At 25.7% G+C, this 25,006-nt stretch overlaps 1 protein-coding gene across 1 annotated transcript; it reads left to right on the forward strand.

Annotated features, from left to right (window-relative positions):
- The first annotated feature begins 8,171 nt into the window (after positions 1-8,171).
- On the forward strand, positions 8,172-24,690 carry LOC129616584 (uncharacterized). Its single transcript, XM_055532207.1, has 2 exons — positions 8,172-8,189; positions 24,133-24,690. The coding sequence occupies exons 1-2, from the start codon at positions 8,172-8,174 to the stop codon at positions 24,688-24,690; spliced, it is 576 nt and encodes a 191-aa protein (XP_055388182.1).
- The last annotated feature ends 316 nt before the right edge of the window (positions 24,691-25,006 follow it).

Raw genomic sequence — 25,006 nt, forward strand, 5'->3', positions numbered from 1 at the left:
ACGTCCTCTACTTCCTCAACAGTCAGGCGACCCCGGCAAATGTTCGATGACGCGATACCTTGAATATTCTGACTGCAACACCAAAGCCAATAGAGCCGATATTCTTTCATGACGCCTTGTTTGCGCCGCACACATGGACGTCATACCAAAAAACTTCTTCCCTTCTCCTAATTTCCTTATCTATAAGACACGCAAGCATGGCCAACGGCCGAAGTGCCAAATGATAAAATTTTGTCTCGTCAGTAGTCGACCCGAACCTAGCTAAATCATTATTTCTTTCATTGCCCACCCCATGTATTCATGTTGTTTTGTTAACTTATCCATCATAAAGTTATCCGACTAACGATCACAGCTTCCTATATGTAGAATTTAAAAATTCGTTTATTCCAATTTTGTATTAAAGTAGACTTAGCAGTTTCGCCTAGCTTTTAATAAATATAATGAGTTACATGCTATTCATTATTTTGATTACATTTTATGTTAATACGGTAATATTTTTAAAAGTAATTGTTTTAACATTTGCTTTCAATTTGATTAAAATCAACATTTTATTTATTGCAGTGAATTAATGGTAATAATAATGTATTTGAAACGAAATATTTGGTACTTAATATAAATTTTTGATTATAAAATTGTGATCTAGTGGAAAATTTATTTATATTTTTCTTATAAATTAACTTTTGAAATTCGTTTTTAGCACTTTTCCAAAAAAAAAAAAATTTTGAGAGAAAGTTCTTAATGGTTTCATTTTGTCCGAACGTTCGTCCATGTGCCTGTTTACAAAACTTACATACCCTTTGAGATAGAAAGCTGGAAATTTAAGTTTATTCATTTACTTTACTAGAGATAATTACTGGATACACTTACTTTACTAGCGGTGGGGGAGGGGGGGTCCAAAGTTATTGCCTCCAAAAGTCATAAAAATGTCATTTTTCAGCCATTTATCGTAACAAAACCACAAGTATTTTTTAAATTCTGTAAAAGCAGAACGGCACGCTCTTTCTGCTGCGGCACAACACAATAGAACAATAAGAAAATAAAATAGCCGTTAAAATTAATCCTCACCAAGACCAGCACAGTTATAAAATGTTATACATTGTGACTATTTGAAAAATATCTCCTATTTGAAGAGCAAGTAGGCCAAACAATATTAATAAGCAATATAGGTACAAGTATGAATTACTTAGGCGCTAAATACATTGGAGTTTGCCAAATATTCTACCAACGCAAATTAAATTCTCTAAAATATTTTAATTTTATTGATAAAATTCACATTTTCATTTTAATTTAAAAATACCAAAATAAGTAAATTTATTTGAAAGAAACAAAATTATTATAAAATATAGTTTTTATTGCAGCTATTTACTAATAAACAAAAACTAATAATTTCGATAAAAAATATTTATTGAATTTTTATATGTATTAAAAATTTCGAAACTCAAACACTCTATCTCAACTTAATAAAATATCTAAATTCAATAATCACACTAAATCTTAATCAAAAATTATTCACAATATTGAAAATGTTATTCAAAATATTCAAAAATTAATTTCATAGGTTACAACAATTTACGTCAGCATTTGGTACCAACATATCTGACAGAATTCAATTGCAATCACATTCTATAGCATGCCAAATATCTTGTTTTTTTCAAGAAAAATACCAGAATTCGATTCGAAGTATTTAAAATAAATTAAATGATAAATTTTTCAATTGAATATTTATAACTTTCCTTAATCATGTTTTTCTTTTTAAAAAAAAAAGAAATTGATTGAGAATGACAAATTTTTTGACAATAAATTTCAATTGAAATTTCAATTGAAATTAAAAAACGAAAAAGAGATCATCGTATATTATTAATCTTTAAAAAGAAAATATACGAATGGAAAAATAAATTAATCTTAAATATTTTTACTACTTTTATATACTCGTATAAGGCATCAATTAATAGTTAAATTTTTAAGGCGTATCAACATTTTGATTACATTCACATTAATTAATTATTTTATCCAAAATAAAGAATTAATTGAATTCTTTCTTTCTTTTTACACAAAAAAAAAAACTAAAATAAAACTTGTTGTTCCACTTTTTCTTATTATACAAAAAAGTCAATGACAACTTTAAAATATATTTTTGGTTATATGATACCTACACATACATATACAAATCTTATGTTAATTGCTAATATAAGTATATAGTAACGTTTATAAAAGCGCAGAATAATTACATACCTACGTAAAATTATTTTAATCAATTAAACATAAAATTAAAAAACATTAAAAAAATTATCACACCTATTTTGTGTATATTTTTACATTTATAATTAATTTAAGTTATTCAAATGACAGTTTAATCAAACTTATTATAGTAAATTTGACAGCTTAAAAAGGCTGACGAACTTGACAGTTTTTAATTGGCAATTTTTCTTAAAAATACAATAAGATTTTTGAAAAACATAGCAAAAATAATTTTTTTTGGTTTTGTGGTTTAATTTATCGATCAGTCATCATGGTTTTCTCATCATGACAATTGAATCACATTTTAATATCTAATCATACAGTTTCACATCAAACTAACACCAACTTTTATGTTCGAATCATACAAAATCAATAAACAATGCTTGACTGATTGAATTCCGAAATTATAGCAACGTCCATCGTCTTGAACGTCAGAAGAAATTATTTTCTCCCTTTCTATTATATGGATTCTGTTTCTTTTTTAATTTTGTAATTCTTGAGTACATTCATTTTACATACCCTCTTGTAAAAGCATCTATAAATACTCAATTCACCGTGGAACAGCTTAATATACAATTTTTAATTCAACAGCATTTACATACATCATACAAACATAAAGTATACGCGTTTACCTGAATTCATCTTTACTATGAATTTCAACATCAAGCAAAAAAAAAATATTTTTATTAGTTGTAAAACAAGTTCTTTTAATGTTTTTTTTGTTAGTTTCTATACATGTATAGGTAGGAATGTTATTGCATTGAGTGCAACCTATTTTACCGTAATGACACTCCACAATTGCATGTTCAGATGTGAAAAAAAAAACTTTTAAAATGTTCTACACAAAATTGCTGTACATTTTCTAATATTTTATAATATGTTAAATAAACATACACATGAACATGCATTTATGTATATTTATTTATTTTTTTTGTTTGTTTTTAGCACTTTTCCAAAAAATTTTTGAAAAAAAGTGCTTATTAGTTTCACTCTGTCCGTCCGTCCGTCCGTCCGTCCGTCCGTCTGTCCGTGTGTCTGTTTACAAAACTTCTACATTCTTAAAGATAAAAAGCTGGAATTTAATACATGCATAGATCTTTACTAGAAACTTATTTTCGTAGAACAAAATTTTTACCTATCTCCCCCCCTCTAGAAGTTATACCCCCCCAAAGCCACAAAAATGGCCCATTTTAACTATTTGTTGCAATGAAACCATAAGCATTTTTGAAATTTTGCAAACGCAGAAAGGCAGCGGCTGGCTTTCCCTAGCGCGGTATACTATAGTCAAACCTTAGATAAACAAAATGGCTGTTCAAATTTACCGTTATCTAAAGTCCTTTTTTTCCAAATTTTTGATGTCGTTTTTCTCCTATACCCTAGCCTGCAGAAGCTTAAAATTTTAGGAGCTTTTAGACATTAACAAATAGTTTATTTCGTTAGAAGAAAATTTTTTTCCATCTCTACCCCCTCTCAAGTTATCGCCTCTTGAAATTCGTAAAATTTGAATTTTTGACACCTTATATTTCCGAAACCTCAAACTTTTCCAAATTTCTATAAACGCAAAAAGCTAACGGTAAATTCCATGACATTAAAAAATATAATTACTTTTCTTAACTCACACAATTAACCCTTAAAATCGAGCATTATGTTAACCCCTCTTTATATTAATTTTTATCTATTTCAAAGACTGCATAAATCGTTCATCCTAAATATATGCAATCCTAGAAATAGTTTCGTTTATGAATAAAAATAATTTTAATAGTGTGGTGGATATACATAGATTTTTAAAAGCAGTATTTTCACTTGTTGAAGGGAAAAGTGCTACAATACAAACCATTGGTTTGACCCAACTTTATTACATTTTTAATTTTCGCTCTATCATTCGCCCCATTTTGTTATGCCATTGTTTTTGTTTTTTTTTTATAACTTTCCCATAAAATATTAATTTGTCACCCACTTATGTGTACAAAAAAAAAGAATGTTTTTATCATTCGTTTTACAACACAAGATAAATTATGTATTTTGATAACAGAATTAAAAAACAAAACAGAAAAACCAAGAACAACAGCATGAAATACAAACTTACAACTAAAAAAAATCAACAACAACAACAATGAATGTACCATACCTATGTAACAATATGTATTATACACCTGCTGCTGTTTCGACATAAAGCCTCATTTAAAGTAGTTGTACTTGTCGTATTTTAAAATGTTGCCATCGTAACAAAAATTAATAAAAATATTTTTATATACAATTTATTACACAGAAATAGTAATCGAGCACGAAAGTACTTCACACAAACGTAGTAAAATAGTAATAAATTTCAAAAGTGAAGCAGGGTTGTCAGAGAAGTCACATGAAAGAAAAATTGAAGAGGAGTTAAAAACGAACAAAAATTATGTTATTTCGTATGTTACAGTCTCTAAGTGAATATATACATATTAAAGAAATTTTGCATGTATATTTTTTTCCGTACGGCGCAATTTTTATAGTGCAGAACGACAACACCCGCTTGAATACGCAAATCGAATATTTACTCTTACATGTCAGAGTGTTTTTGTACTCGGTATTTTAAAAAAACTTTGTTTTTGTTGTTTTTTAATTCGAAACAGATAATTTTTTTTACATGGGCATGTATGTATGTACATTCATACATACATATGTATATTACAATTTACAAGTATACGAATTTAACTTAATAAATAAATAAAATTACAAAATTTTACATACATACATATATCATAGGTACGTTGTGTGAAATACGCTGAAATTTTTCAGAGCTTATTTGTTTGTTTATATGTATGTATGTATGTTTTATTGAACTTTTTTTTTTGACAAATAAATAAATATTTACAATTAAATTTTATTTTTTTTTGTTTATTACATAAAAATGTAAAAAGAAAATAATTTTGTAGCTCTTACAATGATTTCATTCATATCAATGTCATTTACAGTAGCTATTATTTCCAATTGAAAAAGTAAATAAAAGATGGGACATTTTTAATGTACATATGTATTATGTCATATACATGCATTGCACTTATGTGAATGACATTGATCAAGTATGTACATATGTACATATACTGATTCGGAAGTTAAGGTAACAGCATATTATACGAAGTTGCATTTCATAAAATTATACGTACTCGTATGTATATATAAGTTAATGCTTTTCCTGTTCGTATATTTAATAATATTATAGCATATCAAGTTGTTTTTTGACATTTACGTAAATCAAAGAGCAGATTTCTTGGAAATACGTTCTTGTGTGGTGTGTTCTAGTAATCAAGAATAGTTACAACACAGCACGCCTCATATCTAAGAATTGACGCAAAGATTGCTAAACAGAACGCGCTGTCAAATCACTATTGCTACCTAACCCTATCATATAAGTTATATTGTATATATTAAAAATTTCAATTTTATTCTCTGATCAATAACATTGTTTATATTATATCTATATACATTTTTTTTGCTAAACTAATTCATAAATCAATAAATTGTCAATTAGATTATTTTGACACATATTGTATGTACAGGATAAAACTCTAAATACACGTTTATACGTGTATACGCTTAAGTCATGAAAAGATCATTAAATCTTGTAAAACTTGTATTTAAAACATTTTTTAAATCAATCATTTTCTAAAATGTCGTTTTAAAAATTGTATGACAACTCTCTGTCACCCTCTGTTTCTATCTCTCTCTAATATACATTTTACTAAACTTTACTTACTATATATTTTTTTTTTTTATACAGTAAGAGAGGCATTATTTTCGAATCAAATTTCACATGTCAAAAATTTAAGAGGAATGTACTTCGCATTCTTGGAGTCTTTCTTGCCATCATCTCAATTTCAGCTGGATAACTTTTCATATAATATGTATGTATGTATGTAGTGTTCCTGTTAGTTTGCTTTTACCGTTTTTTGAGCGTATCCGGGATTTGAACCATTAAACTCTTACAAGTAGTCTGTTTTACATTTTTTACCGTATTTAATGTAATATTTACAGATATTGTTATTTATTTTGCAGTATTTCATATCAATGAAACGAACTAACAAATATTTTAAGGAAATATTATATTCAAGAAAATAAGTTCTAAACAGGCGCCTCTGTCAATTAATGGTAATAATGCAAAAGCGGTTTTTTATAATTAATATTTTTTGTCAGTCTCTTGAATATACAAGTACGGATCGGTTATAAGCTGATCACATTTAATTTTTACCTATACACATATTTACTTAACAGTTTATCTATCAATTTTGTTGTATTATTTTTTTCTGTCAATTGTTTTCCTTTTTTTTTAAAGTGACATAAACAGTAGAGAGATAAAAAACATAAAATTCAATTGACGTTACATTGACTGTTATATGTTATTTTTTTTTTATCAGTCAAGTAAATAAAGTTGTCAATAATTAACGTTATACATACAGTAGCTTCTTTTTGAAAAAAAAACAGAATAAAAGAAAAACAAGTTGTTAAATAAAAAAAAAACAAACAATGAAAACTTCAAAAATGAATAATACAATTTTTTTTGTTAAATACATACACATACACAAATATTAGCATTTACACAAAAGTGATAACAGTGGAAATTTAAAATTATGGTGTGTAGCATTGTTTCTTACCTTTTCAATACATTATTCGCGACATTGTCTTCAAAATATTGTGCTCTATAATTATTTTTAAAAAGTCATTGATTCAGTAAATTTCTTTAAGTGTTGTGTTTTGTTTTATTTATATGTACATAAATAAATTTCTAAGAAATGAATGCGAATAACTTATAGAAAGGTTACCGAAGTTCAAACAGAAATACTCGTACACATACGTTTGTAATCCTGTAATTTTAAAATATTACTTTTTTCTCACACTTCCCAAAAATTCCCACGATATATTCTTTTTAATTATGTTATTGACATTTACATTATAGTTTTAATATAATTTTCATATTTAAAACTTTATTGACTATTAAAACTATGGATCCAATCTTTTTATTTGTTATGAATCTATTATAATTTCTAATCTTCCCATGCCATTCCTCCTGTACCTCTTTTGGCTGATAAACATTCTGTTTTGAAAAAATTTGTTTTTGAGCTCGCAAATGACTTTACTTATTTTCATTGGTTTTGATTTCAGATGACGTCAATTGTGAAGGAGTTATTCGGCGAGATATAGTGGTTTGTTCTACCTATTCATATGAAGCACAACCATATGATATGTTCCTAAAGCGATTTTTCTGTATGATATCAAATTAAGTCGTATTTATTATTTATCATAATGAATGTAGCGAAGCACGATGATCAGGTTGACATCATATTCAGTAAGGTGAGTAAAGTTTTTGATAGAATTCACCATTAAATAACTTGTTTCTTTTCATTATATCGACAAATAATAATAATTCACCGTGGTGGTAATTCATATCAGGTTTTGTACCGAACGCGAAATTAGTTGATTAGGATTACATTTTCTCAGTTTTCTCTGAGATTGATTATTTTGTGTTATAAATTAACTTGGAGGGTTTTGACAATTTACATTGTCGTAGGTTTTTTTGATACCTTCAAGAAGCTTCCACATAGATGGCAATGTTCTGAGATGGATTAATCTTAGTAATCGTAATGTTTTGGTTAATGCAAGACGAAATGTTTGTTTTCGACGCCTACTATGGTTACCAATACTATCGATCTCAAATAATAAGGTGAGCAAAAGAATTTTCTGATCCGTGCGGTGAGAAAAATCTTTGCTTTGCACTTATTAAGCCTATATTGATTACGCCTGTAAAGTACATATTTGTACAGTGCCTTAGATTGCTAACAATGAATTCAGGCGGGTTTATTTAAGAAAATTTCGAAATTTTTTAAATAATTATTCGGAATTCTCTCAAACTATTTTATATGTGTATGTATGTGTATATATATAAACAGTAATATATGACACAACATCAACAAGTAAGTCACTTTAAAAGCAAATAAACAAAATAAACTTCAACATAAAACAGAAAAATTTACAAATGAAAAATGAATGCGTCACCCTTTTTCGCTTATAAAAAAGAAGTCCTTATTTAAAAAAAAAAACAAATTGCCATCATAATTTATATTGAAGTAAATACAAAATTTTATAACGACCTAGAAAAAAAAACTTGGAATTTAATAATGAAATCAAAGGCGACACATTTCTTAAATGAAAAAATTTTTGAAAAAAAAATACTCTCTTCTCTTATTGTTCGTATTTCGTATCACATGAAAAACAAGAGACTCTCATTAGCCTTATTTCCATTTTTGTCTGTATTTTTATATTGTATACACAACATACATACATACATACTTTTAATTTATTATGTGAAAATTTATATTATATAATCCATAATATTTTAAAATAATTATTTTATAAAATTTTAATTAACAACATTTTTATATTCTTCAAAATGTTTGCTTTATGCACACATTTTATGTATATGGTTGGGCTGGTTCTCTTTAAATATGTATTTATGTTTATACCTACAGACTTTTAAAATGAAAATTATAAAAGAAAAGAATTAAAGTTTTTTAAAACACACATTCAAAATGTCCTTGATATAAAATATCCTTTGAAAAATATATAAAAGAAAGAGCTAATAATATTTTCTCATTTATACGAGTATTTTGGTTCCATAGACGCATACAAGTTTTTTCTAAATATTTAAAAAAAAAAACTTAATATTATTTTCCATATTTTATGCAATATTCACTTATTTTAACAAACTTATAAAATAATTATGTACAAAGCTTGTGCTTTAATGAAAAAAGATTTTATAATTAAGTAAATCTCATAAAATGTTTGGACCCTATATAAATAATGGAATATGAGTAATTAAAATACTCATTGAAATTCACACTTTCATTATTTTTGAAAGTTGTACAAAAAATATTTACTTATAGGTATCATAGTTTTCTCGAAAACAGTTCCATAACAAACCGCTAGGATTTAATGGAAGAAGTTAAATTAATTATTTGCATGACTCTTCCACGGTTCCATTAAGATAGAATCAAAGATATTATAACAATATTAATCGGTTTTGTCTTAAATATACGATTGTAATAGAAAACACAAGCTTAACAACAATATGGTGAATAGTTTTTTTTTTCCAAAAATTTTCCTGAAAAGAGATGAGTATTTATTTACCGAATAATTACACCATTTTAATAAATTTATATTGTTCTTATGAAATAATTAAGGTATTGGAAAAAACCAACCATTTCAAAAGTTTTATAAATTGGAAATCAATTATTATTTTATTTTGTTAAAACTTTTTTTTTAAAATAACATTTTTGCAAAATTTTTATAGGTGTGCTCTTATCATTCACACCTTATACTTATATCGCAAAAAGAAAAATTAAAAATTAAAATTTCACCTCAGATGTTTATTATTTTTGTTATAATACAAAAAATTGTTAAAAAACGTGTAAAACCTTACTGGAATTTTAGCTCCAGCTAACAAATCTTAATGGGCTAATTTTACGATTTACTTCAAGTTCACATGTTAACATATATTTTGACATATTTGCTGACTATAGTCTAGCTTTACAAATTCACAATATAAATTTAAGTATGCAGAATGCACATAGCTAGTCGTTTAACCAAGTTCTCTAAAGAAAACCTAAAATCAATATTATTATTTATGTTCTGTACCTCATAATTTACATAATTTTTTTAAAAATATTATTTAAATATACTAGAAATCTAATATTAAGTGAAAATTTATAAAATAATAAACTGTAAAACCCCAATAATATGGAAAAAATTTTAAATGACACATTTCATAAATTTGAAGTCTGTAAAGTTTAACATTGTGAATTTAAGGTTAAAAATGTTGAGAAAAAATTTTATTCTAAAATACATTACATAGTAATTTACTTTCATTAAGCATACTTTTAAAGTAACAAAAACAAAAATTCTCAAATATAATTTAAAACAAAAAAGTTTTGGACAAAATACGCAAAAAAATTTACTAAAATGTCTGAAAATAAAGTTATCGCAAAAATTAAATTATGCAAGGAATAAGAAGACTCTCTCACTCTCTTGCTACACATACGTATATGTATATGTAATATACGTTATATAAATGGTTTTCCTTAAATGTGAGAATTAAATTAATTTGACATTATGCCATAAAATATTTCATTGGATTTATACATATGTATATATGTATATATTTATGTATATATTTTGTAAAAAAACTTTTCTTTGCTTTTAACTTAAGAAATAAAATTAAAGTAAAATTTAATGGATAAAAGAATTCATTTTTAATGGTTTGATGTTAGACATTAATGCCAAAGGACCTTAATATACATATGTTGTACATATTATACACGTTATATACGTAAAAAAATATGTTTATATCATACAGATTTAGTAAATGTTGGCAAGTAAAAATCACATTAACTCTATAATAAAATAACATTTTTACAAAATATTAAACACATTAAAGAAAATTTTATTTTTAGAAAAATTATTTTTGACAACAAAAAGAAACTAAGAATAAGAAGAAAAAAATTTTTTAACACTATATTTATGTCTTCAAATTATATCAATATCTGCTATATACAAATAATTCTAAATAACTACATACATATGTACATATTTTGGATAACTGCGGAATATTTATTCGAAAACAACAGATCCACGCCAAAAATAAAATAGAATTTATTAGCAGGGCGGCCCATCCTCTTGGGATATTCGTCAATAAAACAATGTCCCGCAATGCAAATTCGCTCTTGGACACAGTTCTCTGGTTGCGTAATATATAGTTCTGTTTGCAGTGTTCCGAAAAACGAAAGAAGATCTTCAAGCCGAGTTGTACCACAGATTAGACCCACACCCCAAGGGAGTTTTTGTGCCTTATAAACTATCAGTAATCCGAAAACTGAATCAGAATCGCACTATTATATTCTTTTAATTTAGCGAGTTAAGAACGTCACCTATAATATTTTGGAAATAATATGTCTAATATATTCCTATATTTATTTTTAATTTTTTCCTATATTTGCTCTGTTGACATTCTAAATATTTCAAATTCTCTTTCGAAAATTAAACTAATTTCGTTAGTTTAATTATCTTGACTATATGTATTTTAGTTTCATAAAATGTTCTTCTCTATTATAAGATTACTCTGACAGATTCAACATTTTTTTTTGGAAAAAGAACTTTAATTTAATTTTTTTATAAGAGCTACGCACTAATGAAAAATGAAAATACGAGTAAGTAAAATAAATATAATTAAATTTTCTTTCTAAAATATCAAAATATAAGAAAAGTATGAAGAATAAAGTTGGGTCAAACCAATGGTTTGTATTGTAGCACTTTTCCCTTCAACAAATGAAAATTTTGCTTTTAAATACAGTCTATGTAGTCTATGTACCTATCACACTATTAAAATTATTTTCATTCATATACAAAACTATTTCTAGGATTGCATATATTTAGGATGAATGATTTATGCAGTCTTTGAAATGAGGCAAAAATTAATATAAAAAGGGGTTAACATAATGCTCGATTTTAAGGGTTAATTGTGTGAGTTAAGAAAAATAATTATATTTTTTAATTTCATGGAATTTACCGTTAACTTTTTGCGTTAATAGAAATTTGAAAAAGCTTGCGGTTTCGGAAATATAAGGTGTCAAAAATTCAAATTTTACAAATTTCAAGAGGCGATAACTTGAGAGGGGGTGGAGATGGAAAAAAATTTTCTTCTAGCGAAATGAACTATTTGATAATGTCTAAAAGCTCCTAAAATTTCAAGCTTCTACAGGCTGTAGTTTGGAAAAAAAACGACATCAAAAATTTGCAAAAAAAGGACTTTAGATAACGGTAAATTTGAACGGCCATTTTGTTTTTCTAAAGTTCAAATATAGTATGCCGCGCTATTGGAAGCAAGCCGCTGCTTTTCTGCGTTTGCAAAATTTCAAAAATGCTTATGGTTTCATTGCAACAAATAGTTAAAAAAGGCCATTTTTAGGGTTTTGGGGGGGTATAACTTCTAGAGGGGAGGAGATAGGTAAAAATTTTGTTCTACAGAAATAAGTTTCTAGTAAAGATCTATGTACATATAAAATTTCAGCTTTCTATCTTCAAGGGTGTAGAAGTTTTGTAAACAGACACACGGACGGACGGACGGACGGACGGACAGAGTGAAACTAATAAGCACTTTTTTTCAAAAAATTTTTGGAAAAGTGCTAAAAATAAAAAATAAAATAAAAATCTTTAACTCTTTCACTCTGGCCAACAATTTTTCTACTTAAAGTCAACAAATTCATAGAGAAAACAAAAAACATTTAGAAAATTTAAAGAAAACAATTTGCATACAGTCACATCGTTGAGCATAATTTTTGAGCATACATACATATATAATTTTTGCAAAATAATAAATGTTTTGCAACAAAAATCGTATACACATAATTTGCTGTAGTACATCCACATGATGTGAGCGCATATAAAAGCGTAATAATAAAAAAAAATAATAAGAAAATAAAACAGGCCTTGCCTTGCGCTTGCCGCTCTTTTATGGTTTTAGGTCAATGCTCTTTAACATTATATTCTCCTTTATACACACTATCTTCAATGTTGATAATGATAATAATGTTTTGATGTTGATACAGAAATGAGAATGCAATGCTATAGTAATAACTGTAACGTAAGAGATAAATTTAATTTTCTTTCCTTTTTCAATTCATTTTTTGCTTTCTTTTTCTATCATTTATTTTTTTATTTTTTATTTTCCAGAATTTTATACGTAATAAAAAAGGAAAATTCAATTTAAAAGCTTTAGGGAATAATTCTTATTTATTTTTTTTTGTTTTTTTTTGCTTTATTGAAATTTTAAACATTTTTCCATTTTAACTTTAAAATGAAACGTAGTTGGGAGGAAAGAGCGAAAAAAAACAAAATATTAGAAAAATTATGAATATTTCTCTCTCCTAATTTATTGTTTCTCATAGCATATTTTCTGAAGGTTCATTTTCCTTTCTAAGAAGTGCCTAAAGATTACAATATTTTGTCAATAGCTATATAAAAAAAATTAATTTATTTTCCTGAAAATATTGATATATGTACGTATATTGTGTAACAAATTTCTGACGTATTTAAGTAGAGACCGCACTATTAGATTTATTACAAAATGCCGGAAAATTTCTCGTATTTCGTAATATTCAAATTGTAATAGAATTTATTATAGTCAAAACAAAACTGCTAGTAATCGAATAATAGTCGATCCTGCTATAACACTCAGTGAGGTGACTTGTACAGGAAGACACAAAAAATAAACTGCAATTGTTCTTAAACAAATGCCTGCAAAATATTCATTTGCTAAATATTCTGACGGCAACGTATAAGTTATCGTACCGACCTGTGATCGCTAACTACACAAGATAAAATATCAGTGACCGTAAAGAAAAAGAAATAGAATTGTATTCAAAATTTGGCATACTTAAAGACTTACTTTGAAAAAATTGCCTACACACGACATCAGATTGAAATTCTCATTAAATGATAGCTAAAAACAGTATGTGATGGTTCAGTTTTGTAAGAGTACCATGTACTAACCTCGTAATATCGTAGTTTTAAAGTCAGGGACATCGATATTATTAAATTTTACGGTCCTGTCAATAAAATAATTACTTATCAATGTAATAATGTATGTACATATTTTCATTACATACTTAATATTTATTTTTAATACATACATAAAATTCTTTCAGCATTTTTATTACTTTCAACTCCCTTAATTACTTTTCCAACAAATTTATAGATTATTATAAGTACAAATTGTATAAGGTGAACAAAAAACAAATTATATTAACATGCAACTTAATTATATATTTAATATGTAGGTATATAATAATAAATAATTCATAATCCAAAGGACATGTACATTTACAATGTAGGTATGTCATGTTAATTAATAATAATCGATAAAATTTACGGGCTATTCCAGAAAAAAGTGATTTTTTTTGTTATTTTTCTTTAAAAAGTTGCGAACTCGGTAAATACTTTATTCGATTTTTACTACGTGGCTACGTACCCCCTCTTCTCAAAAAGGTTACGTACCCCGCTTACTACTCTATAACACAAAAAATTTTCTTTTTATAATAGAAAAATATGAAAAAGTGTCTGTTTGGAACGGAAGTTTTATGAAAAATCACCAAGAAATGAAAAAATGTCTGTCGGGAACGCTATTGTTGTGAAATGTCGTTAAAATATGGATATTTTTGTCTTTCTGAAACGATTCAAAATCGTAAAATTTTCTCTTCTCAAAAGTAAACTGCGATCTAAGTGATATCTCACTAATTGTACGCTTTGCAACCTTGAATTAAAATTAAACTCATTATATGTATAGGTACATATATCTACATAATATGTATTATGAAAATTTATAATATTAGGCAGCAGCACAAATAATTAATTTATTTTTACAAGAAATCCTTGTGATAATTCCCAAATAAAATTTGGTTAATATGCAATTAAATAGGTTCAAAAAATTTAAGTCCCCACATACACATTGTTTAAGTCGTATATATGTATGTAAATAATAATTGTCCAAATATTTACATTATAATAATTATTATATACCGTTATGTGATAATTTACAGTGAAAATAATGAATGATATTTTGCCCTTGAATATTGAAAAGTCATTATAAGAGTCTATTTATAGCAAATTGCTTTTATCTATATAGGACTTACTTTATTACATTAATGCATATTAATCAATAATTTGTTTTATGTATATACGAGTACATAAGTATATGTATGTAGAAATAATAGAAATTTATTTAGAAACCTTGAAATAAGGCATTCCTCCCAACAAAAAAAAAGTATAAAATTAAACTTGCGGTATAAATGTTTTTGGTTATTCCTCCCCTCTCCCATTTTATATTATGTACATACTAGGCATACATCCTTTCAAATATTCATGTATTTGTATGTATATGCATACTTTTCTTGTAATACAATTAAGGTGACAGCAACCTATAAGCGTTATACTTTTAGAAATTTTTATGACACAAAACAAAAAATTACCTATATAAAAAAAAAAAACCGAGAAAAAAAAAGGAATTTTTAACGCTTTCTGTATAACAAAGAAACAAAGAGTTGTTATATTTATTATAACAATATATGTACGTACACATACTCACAAATATAGCCTGCATTATATTTCTAAATCCTCTGAATTTCATTCTATATAAACACATGTTGTATGTATTAAAATAATTTCCTTTCTGTTCTTTAGCTTATTTATTCATTTATTGATTTATAAAGCTTTTCTTTTTTTTTGGTTTTGCATTTTCTCTTCATTTATTTTTCATTCTATACATATGGATTTCTATATACACATACATACATTTACGTTATTACCCCTGTATATTTATGTATAAATGTAATATTATTTGTAGAATATTATTTATGACAGGCTGATGGTTTCGCCCAATTATTCTTAATTTTTCATTTCTTTATTATTTTTTTATATTTTTTATATACCTATACGAGTACCGGGTGCACCACATAATAAAAATCGAAAATCTAAATTACCTATTGAAATGGGTACGTAGAATACGTAAGTATAAGCATATACATATAAGATAACCAAATTGAACACATCCTGTAGTGACTAGGAAAAAAAACAGAAAAAAAACTACTTACGCGTTGTCAAAATCAAAAATGTTAATAATGAGTAAAGTACGGATATGAGAAAATTTTGACAAGAAAAAAATTGTGAAATGTCGAATGAGTTTAATATTCAATTATAAGTAGTGACACAAGAAAGAGGTTAATTGCAATCAATTGCAATCTTATATTGACATTTTAGATAATACAAGTGTATATACATTGTCAAATAAACCTTTGTAAAATTGTGCAGACTACGTACGAGAGTTAGAAAAAAGTAAATGAAATACATATTATACTCTACGTTATACATATGTATCTACGTTATACATATGTATTTGTTGAATTTAATAAGTAAAGAAGGTTTTTGGTTATAAAATTTGAAAACAATTTAAAATTTTTTAAACGTGAATGCCATAAAATTTTTAAATATTTTCTAAATTTCACACCCTGTAATAGTAAATATAGTTTCTAAATATACAATGAACTATATGATATTTATATACGATGTATATACATGTGTGTGTCTATTTTAAAAAATTACTTAATGAAAAAAAAACTCGATTACCAGATCCCCTGAATTTATTAAAAAAAAAAAATATTCAAATTATAAAAACGAAAAAAACCAAATATTTAAATTCAAACGCTGTAATTGAAATTAAATATAGAAACCCCCCTTAAATAGTAAAATTATTCCCACAGCACTAAGATTAATTTGAGATTCTTAAAATGATAAAACTAGACTAAATCGATATTACACAAGAAATTTCAGGGAAGAAACTAGTGTCATATTTTTCCATCTACAAACATCTTTATAATTTTTCCATAAACTGTCTAAAACTTTCATCTTTGGCTGATTCACTATTATAACGAATTTCCCTATTGAAAATATTTTTTGAAAACAAATTATTGTGTAGTGTTATAAAAGCATTTTTACAAATTTCTGTTAATTCTCTTAACTTAGCGAATTTCGCTATATTACAAACAAAATATTTCAAGGTATTTACGAACTAATATTTGGATTTAGTTGGCTTGTTTTAAGGGAATTTTACTGTACTATAAATACATTTATGTATAGAAAGTCTCTATATAATTTAAACAAATATTTCTAACAAATTTTGCCTTTTAACTTCAAAGTCGCATATTTTAAAAATTTTCTAAAAGCAAATAACAATTTTTTTACAAAATATTATATAAGAACAATATGGCAAGCCAAACTTCTTATAAGCTTATTTTTATGTACAGTATACGTATATATTTATGTGTATACGAGTATAGCAAAAAAAATATAACAATAAAATGGAAATCTTCCTTTCCGTCATTTCGAGGACTTATAGTCATGTAATGAAAAACTTTTGTTTTACTTTTGTTTATTTATTTTTTTTTCTTTTTTAGAAAATAATAAAGAAAATTGAAAATAAGGACTACAAAGGACTTTGAATTGTTTTTTTTTTTTTAGTTTTAACAATTTCATTTTTAATTTTAAATAGAGAAAATAAAAATAAGAAGATTGAGAGAGAAGAAATGAAAAAAAACCAATTTTATTTATTTTTCATTAAAAAATAACTGGGTAATTTAAATAGAGGCAAAAAATTATAAAAGAAAAAAAAAATAGGAACTAAAAAATTAAATATAAAATTTATATAAATAAATAAAAAATAGAAATTGCAAAAATTAAAAAAAAATATTTATAAAAAATATTAAAAAAGAAAATTTTTAATAATTTTAAGTATTAGGGAAATTTTACGCTGAAACTTCACTAAATAACAAATACAAAGGGGGCAAATGCTGGGGAAGAGGAATTTTATTTTTAGTGTTAGGACAAGCCCTTAAATAATATGCAAATTTTATTGTCCAATTTTGTCATTTGTTTTGCCATTAAGTGTTTAAATGTTTGATTGAATTTCGGACTCATAAAAGGACATGTAATTTTTGAAATTAAGTTAGGGTTTGCCACATTTCACCTCATAAAATCGGAAGTGATTGGGAATTTTATGGCATTGTGAAGTTTATGAAGAATTTAAAACTGCAATAAAATCAAACCACAGAAAATTCGACTATAGATTTAGTTTTTATTGCGAATACCACCCAAAATTTTATTCATTACCTGAAAAATTTGCAAATTTCCTTTGGAAATTAATTATTTTAGACTTAATTTTTCATCTCATAGTCCAGGATATAATAAAATATATAGCATATATATCTTATTATACAACTTACTATCATGCTAAGTGTTTGATTTATATTCCAATTTTATATCAGAAATACTAATAACAGTAAAATTTCCTTCCTCATAAATAATTTCATACCCTATAAAAGTATAACATATAAAATGACATATGAATTTTTGTCTCAGTATAATTAATTCAATTCCTCTTTCTTACTCTCATATTTTGATCTATGTACATTGTATACTAAATTACCAAAAAATTGAAAACACCAAACTTTTACTGTCATCACAGTAATAATGACTAATATAACAATAAATATTTTTGTTAACAATATTTACTAACCAAAATTCTTTCTTGAATTCTTTTGTAAATGGTACATACCATTCCGTGGTGAAGATAATGAAGAGAATATTCTTTACAAATTTGAAATTTATTTTGGTAACTCTGTAATGAGAAAAAAGAATACTCCAACACTCAATGAAAATTCTTTACAGATCAAGGATATAAAAGCAAATGGAATGTTTCAAAAATTGGGAAAGAAATGAAATAGACCATTTTTTCGACCGTATATTTTTAGCACTTTTCCAACAAATTTTTTGAAAAAAAGTGGTTATTAGTTTCACTCTGTCCGTCCGTCCGTCCGTCCGTCCGTCCGTCCGTCCGTCCGTGTGTCTGTTTACAAAACTTCTACACCCTTGAAGATAGAAAGCTGAAATTTTGTACGTACATAGATCTTTACTAGAAACTTATTTCCGTAGAACAAAATTTTTACCTATCTCCCCCTCTCTAAAAGTTATACCCCCCCAAAACCCTAAAAATGGCCTTTTTTAATTATTTGTTGCAATGAAACCATAAGCATTTTTGAAATTTTGCAAACGCAGAAAGACAGTGGCTTGCTTCCTCTAGCACGGTATACTATAGTTAAACTTTAGAAAAACAAAATGGCCGTTCAAATTTACCGTTATCTAAAGTCCTTTTTTTGCAAATTTTTGATTTCGTTTTTCTTCTAGACCCCAGCCTGTAGAAGCTTGAAACTTTAGGGCCTTTTAGACATTAACAAATAGTTTATTTTGTTAGAAGAAAATTTTTTTCCATCTCCACCTCCTCTCAAGTTATCGCCTCTTGAAATTTGTAAAATTTGAATTTTTGACACCTTATATTTCCGAAACCGCAAGCTTTTTCAAATTTCTATAAACGCAAAAAGTTAACGGTAATTTCCATTACATTAAAAAATATAATTATTTTTCTTAACTCACACAAATAACCCTTTAAATCGAGCATTATGTTAACCCCTCTTTATATTAATTTTTGCTTTATTTCAAAGACTGCATATATGCGTCATCCTAAATATATGCAATCCTAGAAATAGTTTTGTATATGAATGAAAATAATTTTAATAGTGTGATAGGTATCCATACTCGTAGACTGTATTTAAAAGCAGAATTTTCACTTGTTGAAGGGAAAAGTGCTACAATACAAACCATTGGTTTGACCGAACTTTATTATTAATACAGAAATAACAAAATGAATTGGAAAAAAATAGTTTCTTTTTTGTGTTCTCTTAAATATATATTTTAGAAAAAAATTGAGAGGCTATTTTCTAATTTAGAAAATAACAGAGCAAATGATTGATGAGATAAGAATGACATCACAGTTTTAAAATATATTTCTCACGAAGAATATAAAATTTGTTATTTAAGTGTACATAATATATATATATAAATATATAGGAAAAGTTAATTACATTGTAATCGTAATAATTTAAAAATTAAATAAGTGGAAAAGAGATGAAAAAATTTCACTATTATATATAGACAATTAAAATTGAAAATTTCTATTTAAAAAAAAAAAATTCTATTTTTTTTTTCTGTTCCAGCAATCAAATAGGAATGATTAATGTTTCCAAAAAAATGACGGAAAAATAGATAAGACATTTAAAAGATTTTTGTTAAATTTTAATCTTAAATATTTCAAGGATTTAAGGCCCTTATATCCGAAAGAGAAAGAAGAGAGAAAACAAACGATTTTTTTGATTTTCCTCTCACAAACCATTATAATATACATTTATACAATAAATCTTGAATTATTAAAGGAAATAAATTAATCATTATTTTCCGGATACCATTATAAGAAATGTGGGGCTATATACGTACCATATAAGCCCATTTATACATATACATATATTAAATTATTGAATGAAAATTGCACTAAAATTTAATATTATAGGCAATAAAATAATTTAAAAATATTGTATAGAGGAAGTTACCGAGTTTATTTTATTGTGACACGCAAAGTATTTCTGAATAAATTAGTTTAAACTTTATTTTGTATACATATATATGTATATCGTGGAATTAATATGCGTTTGCAGACTTGCATTTTATTATTCTCTAGTATAGTATAGTATAAATTATCCATTGAAATCAAAAGTTAATATATGTGTTATAAATGTGCAGAAATATAGAATCAAATTATTAAAAATTTCATCCGAATTAGTACTGGATTTGTTAGAATAGTAAGAAATCATTAGACGTGAGAGTTGACAGTCATTAAAACTGTGATGTTATCATAAACTCATTTATAAATTACTGATTATTCTATATCTCAAAATTTTATCACTTTTTCAATTAAATTTTTCAATTTTCCTTTAAAAATCATGCCGAATATTCGATAAGTCAAATAAACTTTTCAAATTCGAGAATTTTACTCGCTCATATTTTTGAAAAGAGCATATTATGATGATTAATATTAAATAGTTTCTCTCACTCAAAATGCATTATACAAAATAAATAAATGACCGTTTTACTCATAACTGAGTCATGACTCTTTTCCTTGAGAGAGCCATAAAATGACTATCATATTCATTTTTGTATATAACTGTTATACGAATTATTGTTTCCACAATTCAAAATTTTATTTAATTTTATTTCCGAATTCTTTGTACAACAAATTATCAAGTAAATTTAATTAATTTCTATTGAAATTCTTTTGAAAAAACTAATATAAGAACGAAATTCGCACTCTTATAAGCTCCCCCCGCCAACCGTTCTTTCAATCCAATATAACTGATTCTATTTTGAAAAATATATGTAAATTTTTATAAAATGGAATCCAATTGGAAAATCACAATTAACTTATGCTTATTAGTGAATTATTTCGATATTTTTATTTTTAATTCAAATTTCATTTTCATTTAATAAAACATTCAACCAAATTTATAGAATTTTAGATATCATTTTAAGAATTTCTTTAACTAAATAGTAGAAAATTAATGTATATTTTTCATTTCATCTAGATTTTTTTTTTTTGCGAACTCTTATATAAGTAAATAAAAATTATTTATTAGCATACTAAATATATTTATAAAGAAATACAAATAAAATATTTAAACACACAATTAAATTTTTATTTCCTACTAATCATCATTCACAATAAAAAATGCTTTTTCTCATATAACAGTTTCATATAAAGGCAACGTCATCATCAATATTAATCAAGCGGTAATCATAGTCCTAGTTCTCATATATCCATGGTTTTATATTAAGAGTAAAAGTAATATGAAAAATTTTTTAAAAGTTTTCGAAAAAAAAAATTATGCTGAAATTATTTGACTTTTTCAAATCATATATATATATATCGGGCAAGTATCAAGGCGAGATTTTCTTGTTCACCGATTTTAAATGTGACGTTAGACAATTTCCCTGATTCAGTACAAGCGTTATTTCCCCGTTCAACGAATTTTCGTTTTGTTCGTAATTATTATGTATATATTAATAGATCGCTAAATTATACTTTTTATGTATAAGTAAGAACTTACTTTTTCTAACTCATAAATTTAATGATATGCGTAGATAATAGTATTCTCTAAGTGACTCCCATCAATGACATGCTATTGAGCTATCAAAAACGACTCTCACTCAAAACCGGCGAACTAAGAAAACCAACCTAGAATACTCGACATATAGAATTTGAAAATTATTAATTGTCTTGGTAACTCACATTCGATGCTAGTGTTACTATGAATGTTCCAATAATCGGAGGAGTTACAATTTCAGCAACACAATCCCATTTCTCATAGTAATAAAATCGAAAGAACATAAAATATTCATTTATATTACACTGTCTATTAGTAAAATTTTCTTGAGGATAACGTTATACTCTTCTATTGGGTTTTAAATGAAAAAGGAATTTAATTAAATGAATAAAATAAAATAAAAACAAAAAAAAAAAATTCCAATGTCGGTTTAAAAATATTTACGCCTCATGTCGAACACTACATTATTACAATAGAAGCAAAAAAAAAAAGAAAAATCTAATTATAAATTAGAAAATAAAAGCAATAATAAGAGAGACATTTTTCTTGAATAACTATAAATAGAATTTGTAATTTAAAAAAAAAAAAAATTAAATAAATAAATATAAAAATATGACCTCATTCTCATTTGTATCCGAAACGAATACAGAATATTACAAGGATTTTCAAATACATACATACATATGTATAACATATTTGTATATTATGACAATAATATTATTTAATATATATATTAAAAGCAAAATATATAAAAAAAAATTTTTATATCATAAATTAAATTCTTCATCACATTATATAGGATTAAGAAAATTCAATTTTTATAGTATGACTTCATTGTCTCTCTCTCTTTCTCTCTCAGTATGTCTCCATGTGGCATAAGAGAATGCCAGATTGATTTTTAAATTCTTTAATAAAATATCCTTGAAATAAACTGTTATAAATACACATATACATATTCTTATGTATATATACTATTATTTCTATATTTTGACTAAAATTCAAGTTTAATTGGACTTATTATTGGTGGTAGATTTTAAACAGAATCGCCAAATATTGCTCACATATGTAAATACAAATCTCACAATAAAAGGAAATTTTATTAGTCCCACATTATAAATTTTATAACTACTAAAATTTAAATAACCTTGAAAAATTAATGCATAAATATTTAAATAATTGATATAGACCTTGAATTTATTTACATACAGGCTCATAAAGATATCCTGGCAATACGAGTATCATTCTGTAATATTAAATCTTTGTAAATGATTCATATACAGTATTGAATAATATTTTAATTTATATGAGTCAATTTATTACAGATTTTATACAGTATTGGCAACACTTCTAATCATTATCACTTCTAAGAATAATCTAATTACTCATTTTTTATGTTACTATTACTCTAATTTATCTAATTCATTATTTATCTCAATTTTATTTTATAGGAAGAATGTTGAATTAAAATTCTCATTTTCAATTCTCAGTTCATTCAATAACAATCAAATTAGACTTATGAATTAAACTTCTAAACTCTTCTCAATATAGGTATTATGTCAAAATTTCGAAAAATTTGCACATTAATTGTCATATTATAAGGCAATATAACGGAATATTTCAAATTCTCATGAATATTTCCAATTCTGAAAGAAAAACGTGATTAATAATTTAGAAAAAATTCTTCTCATTTCCAAATTTCTTACAACACTTACGTATTTTTCTCTCATCGAGAAGCAGAAAAGTAAGCAGAAGAGGAGCAATATCAATTTCTTATTTTATGCAGAAGAATTGCTGAACTTTTTTATTTCATTGAAATATTATTGTTATGTAATTTAGAAATTAGTTGAATTTAATGCTTGAAAAAATATTTGTCTTATAAAATGTGAAGCACAAGCCCCTATACTAGTACAAATATTAACTATTATACAAATTATTAACTATTTTTCGATTACAAGAACACTTAAACAAATATTACTGTTACATTAGTACCGATCAATGACCTATAAGAACTCAAAAACAAAAAATTCTAATAAAATTCAATATAACATTTTTTAAAACTGAAAAATTTTCAAAACATTTCAATTCAATCATTCGAATTGAATACTACAATTTTTAAGAATAAAAATTAATTTTAATTTTATAAAATGAAATTTTTAATAAATTTATTATTTTTAATTATTTTAATAGTCCATTATGTAAGAAAATATTGTTAACAATATAATTTAATATATAAATGCGAAAATTTCATAATATTTGATATTTCTTTAAGGCTTCTGCTCAAACCACTGTACCAACAACAGTACCTACAACACCTACATCACCAGCTACATCACCAACAACATCACCACCAACGACATCACCACCAACGACATCACCTGTTACACCTGGAACAACAACACCGACAGCACCAGCCCCACCAAATCCACCATCATTTACTACTTGTATATTTAATAGTTGTATTACAATACCATCGAAAGGTTCAGGAATGACTATACCACCTATGACAATGCCACCTATACCAACTTTTCCACCAACAATACCACCAATTCCAACTTTTCCACCAACAATACCACCAATACCAACTTTTCCACCAACTGTACCTATGACTTTACCAGCTTTGTCTTTACCCTTACCAGCAATGTCTTTGCCACCAGTATCCTTACCACCAATGTCCTTACCACCAATATCCTTACCCTCAATATCTTTACCATCAATACCATTAACTTTACCGTCAATACCTATGACTATACCACCAATAACAATGCCACCAATGACAATACCTCCAATGACAATTCCTCCAATAACTTTACCAACAAAATCAGGATAATAATTATTGTTGTATTAAATTGAAATAAATGGAATTATTTTTGTTTTAATAAAATATAACCGTTAATTTTAATGTTATGAAAAAGAAAAAAACACAAAAAACTGTAATAAATAACTGATGTTATTAATGTGAATTTGTTTAATTGTGAATATTTTCTTTTCTATTGTGAAAATTAGGAAGAAAATATACTAAACGACAGTTTGTGAATTTTTGGAGAGAACACAAAAAGGATATTTACTTCTTTCACTCAGAATATATTGCAGATGAGAAAATTAAGAGACGTCACGCATCAATACGCAATATAACAGTTTAATAC

The sequence above is a fragment of the Condylostylus longicornis genome, unplaced genomic scaffold, assembly GCF_029603195.1.
Source record: "Condylostylus longicornis isolate FDR11 unplaced genomic scaffold, ASM2960319v2 ptg000241l, whole genome shotgun sequence".
NCBI lineage: Eukaryota > Metazoa > Arthropoda > Insecta > Diptera > Dolichopodidae > Condylostylus > Condylostylus longicornis.